Source organism: Telmatherina bonti (genome assembly GCF_933228915.1).
Source record: "Telmatherina bonti genome assembly, chromosome: 11".
Classification (NCBI taxonomy): Eukaryota; Metazoa; Chordata; class Actinopteri; order Atheriniformes; family Telmatherinidae; genus Telmatherina; species Telmatherina bonti.
In genome coordinates this window covers 24,386,565-24,398,987 of record NC_136629.1, presented here as the reverse complement: position 1 = coordinate 24,398,987, position 12,423 = coordinate 24,386,565, and the positions used below count along the sequence as shown (strand labels likewise).

At 40.9% G+C, this 12,423-nt stretch overlaps 1 protein-coding gene across 11 annotated transcripts in view; it reads right to left on the bottom strand.

Annotated features, from left to right (window-relative positions):
* The window catches only part of dst (dystonin), an 88,420-nt gene that overhangs the window by 39,016 nt on the left and 36,981 nt on the right, over positions 1-12,423 (bottom strand). For all 11 annotated transcript variants that reach the window (XM_079249268.1, XM_079249269.1, XM_079249271.1 and 8 more), the window contains 11 exons: positions 9,187-9,333; positions 8,017-8,105; positions 7,822-7,930; positions 3,186-7,208; positions 2,935-3,081; positions 2,591-2,803; positions 2,361-2,504; positions 2,037-2,273; positions 721-873; positions 405-638; positions 14-298 (listed from right to left, as the gene is read on the bottom strand). In XM_079249268.1, the coding sequence (XP_079105394.1) occupies positions 14-298; positions 405-638; positions 721-873; positions 2,037-2,273; positions 2,361-2,504; positions 2,591-2,803; positions 2,935-3,081; positions 3,186-7,208; positions 7,822-7,930; positions 8,017-8,105; positions 9,187-9,333 (5,781 nt within the window). The remainder of the gene's footprint in view (positions 1-13; positions 299-404; positions 639-720; positions 874-2,036; positions 2,274-2,360; positions 2,505-2,590; positions 2,804-2,934; positions 3,082-3,185; positions 7,209-7,821; positions 7,931-8,016; positions 8,106-9,186; positions 9,334-12,423) is intronic.

Below are 12,423 nucleotides of genomic sequence, written 5' to 3'. Positions count from 1 at the left end.
AAATTAGCTTTACCTTGACCCTGTCATACTGCTTATCAAGGCCCAGAGAAACATCATTCTCGCCTCTGGTCTCCTTGTCAGAATCCTTCTCAGAGGTCTGCAAAGCATTCCCATTGGCATCATCATCCTCTCCTGTCAGTCTCTTGGCAGACATTTCCTCTGGCAGGTTTCCATTCTCTTTACTTATATGGTCAGTTTGATCCAGACTGCTCTTGTTTTCATTCCCTATGTTGGAAATCCAGTCCAAAAGACCTTCGATTTTGTTCTTACTTTCCTCCAGTCGCTCAACAGCTGCTGCCTGCACGAACAGACCACACATGAGCGACGCTGATTTGCTGTCGTATATTTAAAATGATAATGCATTACACATTTTCATAGACGGCACACATGGAAGCAATATGAACCTTTTCGCTCTCCTGTTTTATGGCTGTTGTAACAACCTTCTCCAAATCTTTTCTGGACTCCTCTGCACGCTGGTTGATGAGCTTGGCTTTGCTTTTAGCTTCTTCTAGCTTGCTCTCGATCATGGCGACCTGGTCTGGTGACAGCTTGCTGCGATTCTCCTCCAGAAACTTTTTAGTACTGCTGATCACCTCATTTAAGGCACTGGCATTAGTCTGGACATCTTTCTGCAGAGCCTTTAGATAACCCAGGAATCAAATTAACACTCAACTGGCAGACACACACATATTTTAAATACCAGATGAAAATATATCAAACCTGATGTTCCTGCTGAAACTGTTGCAGGTCTGTGACACTCTCAGAGTTGTCTACTTGCTGCTGATGACCAATCAGTCGGTTCTCTGTCAGGGTCAGACTGTCACACAGCTCATCCAGCTTCTCTGAAAATTCTTTCTGTCTGTCCGATAAAGCCTGAGTGAAAAACAAAGAAATGGACATGTAAATATCACCACTGACCTGCGACAAACCTGCGACAGAGAAAATCTACAATTACATTCAGCAAAACTCATATAAAAGGAACATTAAAACCCGTCCAACAGTGGAAAAAAAACTCTTACACAATACTTGGAAGCAATATCATTAAACATGCAAAATCTGATGTGGACACATTTCTTTCCTTAAAAAATAGTAAAAATGCTGTATGCTGTAAACATGCTGATTGGCCTTTTTGTTCTCATTATTGCAATAAACACGGGGATTGCAATTTATTGACTGTGTTAGAGGGTTTCTTGTGTGAAAATGTTCCAACTAGGAAGATGCATTTTGTTCACTGTAGTCTTGAGGCCTGTTGAATAAAACCAGCATAAAGGTTAGTCTGCAGCAGTGGTCAAAGCAGTCAAAAAGTGAAGACATTTCGACTTCTACAGAGAAATCAGGTAAGCTCAACTTCAGGAGGATATATTAATTGTGTATAATCCAATAAATAAATAAATAAATAAAAACATACAATAAAATTATATCTTAACCATTATTATGGCCTATACAATCTACTATTAGCACTAAATAGATTGGTTTTTTGTAAAAAATAAAATAAAAAATCATTTTACAAAAAAAGCACAATTCATACATTTCAAGCAAAGATCAGTGACGTACAAATTCCTTCTTTAAGTAGTGATCCTATTTAGAATAAAAATAAAAAAGAATGCAATGATTCAAACATTATCTAAATAATTCACTTGATTGAAAATAGTGCAAAGATTAAAATTGTCAGATATTCATGTCATTTAACAGGGGTGCACCCTGGACTGGTGACCAGTCCAGGGTCCATCTCTTGTCTCGCTTGATGATTACTGGGATAGTCTCCAGCTTCTCCACAACCCTTATTTGGACTAAGCAGTAAAGAAAATGAATCAATAAATGAACTTCACAAATTTTGTATTGATAAACTGTATCTTTAAAGCAGCTAAACTACTTGCCCATTCTGTCTCTTCATATACAAGCTAATATTCTGTATTTCTTGTGCCGTCTCAATAAAGAGTTCAAATGATTCACAATCCTCTTCATTCTGTTTATATTCACAGTTTGCTCCACTATTTACAAACAGGACCATATTTGTAGCATATCCACACTCAAACCTTCTCCAGGGTTTCCTTCTCTCTGGTGTCCAGCAGGACATCTAAGGCACTCCGCTGTACAACAAGCCTTTCTGTGTGGTCCCTGAATGCTCGCTGTGTCGAGGTGAGGAACTTCAGGAGGTAGCTACTCTGAGCTGGACTCAAAAACTGAGTGTGCTCAGAAATGAAGCACTGGATGTCAAACGTGACATCCTCTAACTTGAGCCTGGCATCTTTAAGCAGATTGTTCTCAGTTTCCTGGAATAAGAAACGATGGAAACCTAATGAGCATGTTTCTCTTCTTAGTTACTTCATCGTCACAATTTAGTTTCAGTTCCAGAATACCTCGTTCAGTCGACTCAAACGTTTCAGTGCATCCACATCACATGTGTTCAAATCCACATCCCACAGTTCAGAGTTCATTCCAATGAAGCCCGCTAGTTCGTTAAGATCACCGAGATGTTTCTGGTATGCTGACTCCAAGTGTGCCTGGAATGACAGTTAAACAGGTTAGAGATTGATGCAGTTGTTAAATCGCTGTACTTTATTTTCTAATCAACTATCTTAAAACAGACCTTTTCCAGTTCCATTGCCTGAATCAGAGAATTATTCCTTTCTGTGCACATCTGGGAGACAGCAGTAAAATTTGGCTGCAAGTGAAGATATGTTGAGGCCAAATCTTGCTGGATTTGTATGGGAATGTGCTCATCGGCAGAGTTTAGGAGCTGTTTGGCTTTCTCCAAATCGGCTAGAACACCACTCAGTCTGGAAAGTTCAGTCTCCAAAGACTGCATAAAAGATACATATGAGCAGTAATGACAAAATAACTGAATTCTTCAAAATATAAACATTGAGAACATAAATTGTAATTTGACTCCACCGCAAATTATAAATGGTTTTTAAATGATTCACGTCTAACCTGACATTCGTCTGTCTGCATCTGCAGTTCTTCCATGTTGCTGCCAACAGGTGCCTGCGTCACAAGGTCTTTCCTCACATCTTCTAAAACATCAGCGTGATCTTGAAGTCTTCCGACACACTCCAAGTAATCTTGTATGGAGAACAGCTGTGGAACAGAGAAAAAACACAATCCCAACACAGAACAGATGTTAACCATGTCACCAACTTTGGAATGAGGATCTCGTAACACTGCAACACAACAATCTGCACCTTAATTTGAACTTTTTCAGCTCTGTAGACGTCGGAGTTGTCAGAATGTTGGCGAGCTGTTGCAGCAACATGACCCAACTCGTCTTCATCCTCTCCTTCTGAGCTCTCTTCCTTGATGCTCTCCAGTATGTGCCTCCGGTCCTCCTGGGTTTCACCCCCCAGAACACCGCTCAGTGTGTTCATCATTTCCTGAAGCACTGAAAAGTCTTGGCTTGAGGAAACAGACTTAAAGAGCTGCAGGAGCTGCAGGTGGACATTTGGAGGATCAGACTCTTCTTCTTTTTCCTCCTCATAAGTCCGTTCTGAGTTTCCTGTGTCTTTGCCATTTGGGGTAAAGCTGTTTGGCTTCAGCATCTCTTTTATAGGTACCGGAGAAGCTCTTCCCTCAAATCCCAGAGGCATGTTACTCACATCAGAATGTCCTTTATCTAAAGCCTGTGTGTTAGTATTTTCAGTGTTTTGTCCATCTTCCTTTTGCAAATTATTACTCGTATTCATTGTGATCAGTTCCTCCTGATTAGGAAACACGGATGGAGCAGGGGAGGATGTTCTGTAGCTGTCTGACAGGAAGTCTGCGCCTACATGGGCATGCTCAGATACACACTCATCTAATCTTCTGTCCTCTGGTTGACTTTCAGATCTACACTCGTCTTCAGTTCTACTATCTGACAGTCCACAGTTGATGTCTGAGGAGGCCGAGCTTTGATTTATATAAGAAAAATGTTCTTTATTATTGTCTGCCTCTTGTGTTGATAGAGAGATCTTCTCACTGGGAACTTTTAAAATGTTATCGTATTGCCTCTCCAGGGAAAACCTCTGTGCAAATAAGGCAACTTCATTTACACCACTGCTGTTTGAGTCAGCCAATTCTTCATCAGTTTGGGGTGAATCTCTAAACCAGCTACTTTGCCTGACAGTGTGTGTATTCTTGTCATTGGGGATAGCAGGTAAGTGAGAGGTGGAGCCCGGTTGTTGTGGAGGTCTTTCGCAAACAGGTACAATTTGGCCCAGAACAGTTTGAGGGCAGCCGTTCTCAGGTTCAACTCTGAGATCATCTTCTGAATAAGGGACGACTTGTTGAGAGGATGCATCTTTGCTGCCATCTTCTGCATGGTTTGTGTCATAGTTACTATCACCCTGACAAACAGAGATGACCGAACTTTGAAACCAGGTTGATGAGTAATCTTCACTCTGAGCTGGCTTCCAGCCCAAAGATGAGTCAACTCCACTTGTGTCATTCTCTACTCCAGTTTCCTGACATAAACCATAGTGTAATGGTCCAGATGTGTCTAATTCACTCTCTTTAAATACATGATTTTCCACTTTTATATCACAATCAGCACTGACATCATCAGTGCATTGGATGTTAGAGTTAAAAGGGTTAAAAGCAAAGGTTGCTTTCTGACTCTGGCTTTCTTTACCAGTACTGATGTTTGAGGCTCTGTCACTTGAACCACATGAACCTGACTGGATTGCTGGAGCAGTGTTTTCTTTAACAACACTGAATACATCAACTCCAGCTGTCAGCTGCCTGTTATTAAAGACCTGTGAGTTATAGTCTTTGTCTGACCGAGGAGCACGTTCTGCTGAAACTGGACTCCAGGAAGAGGATGAGATCACAAGCTCTTGACCACTATCTGAGGGAAGTGAATAATGTTCATGACTACCCATTATTTGTGCATTTCCTTCTTTATCTTCACTCGCTATCTTTTTGCCATGCGTGTCCTCACTGGCCAAATCAAGCACCAGTACAGCAACCTTCTGTATGCTTTCAGCTTCGTACATATTAGTAAAACCCACATTGTGATCTTTAGCGGTGTGGTTGATCAAGTTTTCTTCTGTATACATGCTAGTTTTGTGATTTGAGTCAGCATGTTGAGTTAATCCTAACTGCATTGACTCTCTCATACTAACAGTGTAATCAGACCTAAAAAAGTTTTGGTCTTCTATTTGATATCTGTTTGGCAGACTTAGACCTGACATTGACCCTTCATCAAATGTTAGGACTCCCAATTTGCCTTGTGACTCCAGATGATGCAACTCCTGTACAGTCTGCTCATCTACCAGTCCCTTATCAAAAGCTTCTTTCAGGTCATAACGCCGCCCAGAGGTGACATCTAAAATGCCCCCTTCTTCCATCTGGGCTTTCAAATGTTGGAGAGCATGTTCATGTTCATTTTCACTCTCCATCACATTAACAGAGCATAAAAACTCTGCTTTAATATCTGTACATCCTGCTTCTCTGACTAGTGGCTCAGAGTTGTGGTGTGGCAGCGTATGATGGCGTGAATTCACTGTGGACTCATTTATCTGGGATGGTGAGTCATTGTTTCTGCCTTTAACAGAGTGTAACATCTCTGGGGAAACTGGAATATCAAGCCTTTCAACGACAGCATCTCCAGTCTCAAACTGGAAACTGTTGTCGTAAATTCTTTCACTGGATTTATCTGATTCTTTCCAGTCTGTGCTGTTCTGAAAGATGACGTCCTCCACTTCAACAGGCTTTATGGTATTCAAATCAAAGCCATTACCTACTAAACGTTCTTTAATAGGATTTTGTTTTAAAGCTTGGTCATTTATGGGACATTTTTTGTCACGGGTCACTCTTGTATCACCAGAAGTCCAGTTATCAGGCTCAAATGCATCTTCTATGTTTTCATCAAAGGTAACTCTACAATTGATCTCTGAAACATAATCATGGGGATAAAAAGTGTGCTTGGTGTTTGTTACAGACTCCTTTTCCTCTTTTATGTAGAGTGACATGCCTTGAACATCTGCTTGCTCTAAAGGGTAACTGTGAGTAAAAGTTGGAGGAAATATGGGGTCTTCAAGAAAAGCTCGAGTCATTTCAGCTAACTGACTGTCAAGGATCAAAATCCTCTGACCTGAATTTGGATCAATGTAACTATTAACTGTCAGGTATGAGATGAATAACTGCTCTGCCTCTGTGGGAGTGGGGAGGTTGATTTCTGAACCACCTGCAGCATGATGCCATCCATCAACCGCTTTGTGTTTATACACAAGCCAAGATGAAAAAGTATCACTCAGGCGATCAACATCAGGAAACACATCAGGAATCTGGACGGATTGTAGAACCTCAGCTGTGTAGGTGTCAATCAAACCGGTTTCAACAGCAGATGTGATATCTTTCACTTCAGAAGTTTCTGGAATGTAAAAAGCTGCTATTCTTCCTTCATCACTCACCAGTTTGCTGGCAAACTCACTGGTGGTGATTTGTTGTTCATACTGGAATGAAGTGGATATAGATTTCCCATTGCGAGGCAATACGATTCCCATAAACTGCTCCTGATGCCCCAAAACAATGAGTGTGCTGCTGGAGCTCATGAGATCACACTGAACGGCAGCATCTACCCTCAGCCCATCATCTCCAGCATTTCTATCTGCTTTTGTGTCACCAAAACCCAGCTGACAACCTCCAATCCTGAATGAGGTCTCCTGATCACCAAAGCCACCCCATTCAGACCTCAGAGTGTGAACATTTCTCTCTGCTGTTAATGTTTTATTTCCCCTGAGGCACTTTAATATCAGATTATTAACCTCACTTAGTTCATCATCTTCTTTAGGCTCTAAGGGAGACAATCTTTCCATGGTGCTTTGGTTTGTCACATCCTGACAGCACTTTTGCCTCTGAAGAATCTCTACATAAAGAGAAGCAGGAATTAAACCACACTGAAAAGCCTTTTCCAGGGTCAGCTCATCCCCTGTGTAACACACATTCACCCCATCACTGACTTGATTGGCCTCTATTACTTTGATGATCAGATCTTTGCTGGAGCATCCTTCCCTAGCTGCTGCTACATCTGGCAGGGCCACAGAGCAGACATGTGAACATTGTATGCACTTGCTCGTTTTATAATCTGGAATGTGCTTCAGAGAGGATGTGTGCGTGAGATTTTGTTTGACAGCATCATCCCAGTCTGAACTGACATGGAGCTCAGACTGGGAAAGGGCCTCTGGGAGACCAACCCAAATGGTTCCAGTCCCACATGTGGTTTTGAAATCCTGTAAAAAACAAAACAAAACAAAAGCAAGTTACTTAATTTGCTCTGATGTTGATATATGTATTATTCATGTTCAAATATTTGCATTGAAAATATTCTAAAGCAAGACAAATTCTATACTCACCGCCACATAAACATGGGCATGTTAAAACACTGTGTGCAGGAGAGCAGGACTGCAACGGGGTTGCAACAAGAAAGTGACACACAACACATTTAAAGCTTTCATGCATCTGGGGATGGATGCAACGTCCAGCATCTTGCAAAAAGAGTGAAGTTAGTCACAGTGCACGCCGTAAGGTTAAAATTCACACCCGTTGTGACACTGAACTCAAGAGAGATCAGCCACACTGATAAAAGAGCTGGCACAGTTAAGCATGTTTACAGCATACTCCTTTTTTTTTGTGCTTTAACTGTTGTTTTCTTGTTTTCTGTTACCATTGATCCAGTTTAAAAAATGTCAATTGAGGGATGCAAGAGATTATCAGTCAAACTACTCAGGAAAAGAGGGTGGCGATTAGTCATGCAATTGAACATCAGATGGTCTTTGACACATTTTGAGCCTTAAATGCAACACACTCAGTAAAAATCAAAACACAAAGTGCCTGGAGCCCAACCTCGTCTGCAGAGGTTGTCTGCTCTGAACACTGCTGGGAGATTTCACTATAAGCCTGACCGAGAGCTTTCAGCTGCTCTTGGATCTTCTCTCTTTCCTCTTCTGTTATCCTGGGAGACACAACACAAAGGATGCAGCTCTGAGTTTTGAAAACAGGGAAGAAATTTTGCATGAAATTCAGAGGAGGGACACTCACTTGTCACCATGTTTGTTGAGCATCGCTTGTGTGGACCGCAGTGCTTCTGCAATTTGTTCCTTTTTAGTGACCATTTCCTCAATTGACAGCTGTAAAATCAAAAATAGACATTTTAACAATTAATATGACCACTCTGTATAAGTCTCAATAAAGCTAAACACAACACACACAAAAAAGTTATTTTTCAAATGAATTAGGTACTTCAGCTGAGTTCATCTGAATGAATGTTTCACAAAGAAGTAAAGATAAATTGTTTACATAATTAACAGAATAAACAACCTTATCATATAAAATCGTGCAAAAAATACAAGCTAAAATTAGTTCAGAATGTGTAAAATAGAATTAAATACAATAAGGCCCTTTTTGAGCATCTAATATGTTATTTTGTTATATTTGAGAACACTGTACTTCTATCATTTTTAACTCCTTTATATTGAGAGACAGATTACAAGAAACAATTTCCAAGTTGTTCCTTTTTTTATGTTAGCAAATCTAGGCTTCTTTGACTAATAACACCATCATTATTTGCAGGATGGTGACAAATGATGACATCAAATACATTCATGACTACATTTTATTTGTGGTTAAAACTAAATAAAACAACTTCTAATGATGGCATTAGCTAAATAGTTTATTTAAATAGACAGAGATGCATAATATAACCTAAAGCATATGAGCAATGCAGATGTTAAGGTATTTGCAAAATAATATAATGCATGTGTTTTACTGATTTCATTAACAAGAAGAAACCTATTTTTCAGCAGCAGTTGGTCTTTTTAAATTTACTGAGCATAATACGTAGATTATAAAAATCTAATTTTAGCTGATTAATTTCTTTTCTGAAATCTTGAAAAGCACACTGGCAAACGGGGAATTGGTTTTATTTGTGTAATAACATGGGGCTGATGAGGTTTTATAGAATGAATGCTTGTGCAACTTATAGATATGTTGTTAGTGCATCAACTGAAGTTGATTAAAATAATCAAACATAGAAACAAATCCAAAGTATTAACCGCAACTTTGTGGTGAAATTATACAGATGAATGAAATCACAATATATAGTGCGAGTGTGGTTTTATTAGAAATCATTCACTGTGACAGAAAACAATAGAGCGAAAAAGTAAATTAGAGTACAAACAAAGACACACTAAATACATGCATGTTAGTTACCTGGGGCTTTTTGGAAGCATCTGAGTTGGCATTACTATCTTTCTGATCATTCCCGTCATTGCTCGCGGCCTGTTTCACATCGGACATCCAGTGCAACAGTTTGCTAACTTTATCACCATGCTCTCTCTTCTCCTCATCAACAGATCTCTAGAATTAAAACAGGTGGGTTTTTAACAAGCTTGTTAACTTTGCTGCAGAAAAGTAGAAAAAAATACTGGATCTTTTCATCACATTAATCAAAATCAGAGTTAATTAAAAAAAAAAAACAGGAAATAATAATTGATCCCATCAAATACAGTGATAAAATGTAAGATAAGATCACAGCCAAACAAAACTGAAGGAAGTTCTTTCATCTGGCTGAAGATAATCACTATTTATAGATGTTTATTTGTATGCCCAGAGATAATGAAACATCGATTTGGTTCCAAAGTTGTGAACTTTGGTTGCTTCCAGTAACCGTAAACCAGTGTGGCAGTCGAAGATGCTTCTTTCCAGTGCATCTTTGAACGTGATTTTTCTCTTGCTCTTCGGACAGGTGAGGCATTTGGTGTACAAGTTCTCATCTTTGAGTAAAGCGGCGGTAACTTTGTCTATAAAGCCGCTCTGAAGGACTTCTTCAAGAGAGATCCGGTCTTTAGTGTCAGGATTTATTAAACCTCCGGTCAGGAGCTGGAATTCCATACAGCGAAAACCAATATCCTTTGGGAGGAGATTTTCTTGAACAGCCTGAGAAACTAGCAAAGTTTTCCCAGTCTTAGGGTGGAGGATGCCTTTAAATGCCTGTTCAAACTGTTGGAGCTGCTGATTCAATGCCTCATCTACAAGGCCTCTGTTAAGAGCCTCAGAGAGGGGGATTTTCTCCCCAGATGATGGGTCACAAATACCTCCAGTGCACGCCTGGGACTCCAACAGACGTAAAGCGGTGGATCTATCAGTAAAGCCCTGTTGGAAGCCCTGAATAACAGAAAGCCTCTTCTTTTGAGTGATGTCCCAGAAACCTGCAATGGGGCTGTTTCCATCTTCCACAACAACCATTCTTGAAAATATGATGTCCACAACCTCGTAGATGCTTAGAAGACCACTGCGATAGCTTTCAAGCTCAGACGCTTCAAGAAACCTCTGATCCACAGCCGATTCAAGACAAAGCTGTCGGCCGCTTTTGGCATCAGTCACAATGTGACGTGGGCTTCCATCAGGGTTGCCTAAGGACACTTCCTGCCATTCACTTTCCTGCTGGGACAGAAACAGGTACGTCCTCTTGTCGATGTGTTTCCCCTTGAAAGCTTCGTATGCAGACATTTCAGATCCACAGCTGCTGTTGACAACTGACACTCTATGAGGATTCATAGGAGACGTGTTTGTCAGGTGTCTCTCACCCAATGGGAAGAGAAAAACACCGCCACTGACATCATATAAGCATGTCTTGAGTATTTCTGAGTAATAAGCTTTCTGTCCGGTGTCAGGGTTGTGGAAACCTTTGGGGTTATTCGCTGGATCATAGAGATTCTCCAGAGTCTCTTGATTCAAAATGCCCTGATCTACAGCGATGCAAGCTGGCACTCTAATGCCAGTCTCTGGGTTTATTAACCCTCCAGTAGCAACCTGGACTTCAAGGATCTTCTTGCCTTTATATCTATCGATAATCCTCTCCTCCATAGCCTGAAACACAGACAGCTTCTTGCCCTTATAGATATACCCACTAACAGCTTTCTCAGCCTCCGTTAGTCTATCTTTCAAGCCTGCATTGATGATTCCCCGCTCCAGAGCCTCAGCAACGGACTGTTTTTGTCCCGTGGACAGATCTACAAGACTCCCTGTCGCAGCCTGAGCCTCGAGAAACTCAGCTGCATATGTGTTTGCGAGCAAACGCTTTTCAGCAGCTTCTAGGAAGGATATCTTTTTCTTATCCGAGTCCACATAAATTCCGGCGATCGTACTTGGTTTGTTAATGTGCTGAGCAAGAGAAGCCTCCACCTGCTCCACCGTGACGAGACCCAACTCCAACTTTCGCAACACCTCTTCGTCTAAGAACTTTAACCTGATTAAGCATTGAATGTTTGCGCTCCGTTTACATTGCGGGAGTTTTTGGGAAGTTGTAGTACTCAGTCTTCCTTCACGTTCTGCCGTGCTCTTCGTTGATGTGGTGACGGTTTCATAAACCTCTCGGATTTGGCACGTTCTTGTTTTACTGGTGTTGGTTTCATCCGACAGAGCCAAGTATCCATGTGTGGCGGCAGAGACAGGGATGTCAGACCTAATGTTACTCTTGTTGGTCACTTGATGTATGTCTTTTGATCGGAGCGTGGGCGTTTGATAAGGAGACTCGTCTTCTTTGGTTTGTCTAACTCCTTCGAGAACGTTTCCTCTTTCGATCTGCAGATGTGACATTGGAAGAGCTTATAAGTTATAGAAGAGTTTGGTTTACTATTATAGCTACTATAGATCCAATAAACAACAATATAATAAGACTGCTTCAATAATAACTTCATTCATACCTCTTTCATTTTGTGAGTTTCTTCCTCCATGCTGCCCGTTGCACTTTTACTGAAGGATGCCACTTTCTTTGCCATGGGAACGTCTGCCTTCAATAAACCAGCCCTGCTGTTTGTGATGTACTGATGACTGTTTTCTGTCACCTCCACTTTGACGGTTGAAAGTGTTTCCTGAAGGCTTTTCACCTCTTTGACGTACAACTCTATTTGTTCCCGAAGTGCTCTGGCCTCCCCTTCCTTCAGCGTCAGTTTGCGCTCGCTGTCTGCCAGCAGCTTTTCAATCTTCTTTGTCTCCGCGTTTTGCTGATTGCAAAGGCTTTCCAGCGAAGTTATTTTTGAGGCAAGTTTGAGTTTATCTGCCTCAAGTTGAGAAATTTCGGATTTTGCTTTTGACAGCTCTTGCCCGAGCTTTGCTCTTTCCTGCTGCAGACTTTCCATTTTGATTTGCAGCTGAACCTGCTGATTGGAATCTAATGTGGTTTGATGCACTGTTTTTATCGTTTTCACATCTTGTTTGAAATACTTGCTCAGCATCTCTGTTAATTCTGTTCCATGAGCCTGATGGCTTTCTTTTGTGATCTCAGACTGCAGCAGAATGAGTTTTTTCTCTACTTCACTATGCACTAGCAACAACTGCCTCTCGTAGCCATCTTTCTGGAGTTCCAGTTTACCTTTTAGTTCTTCCAGCATCTTCTTGCACTTCTCTAATTGTTCTTCCATCTGTTTGCACTTCAGCTGTAGAGCA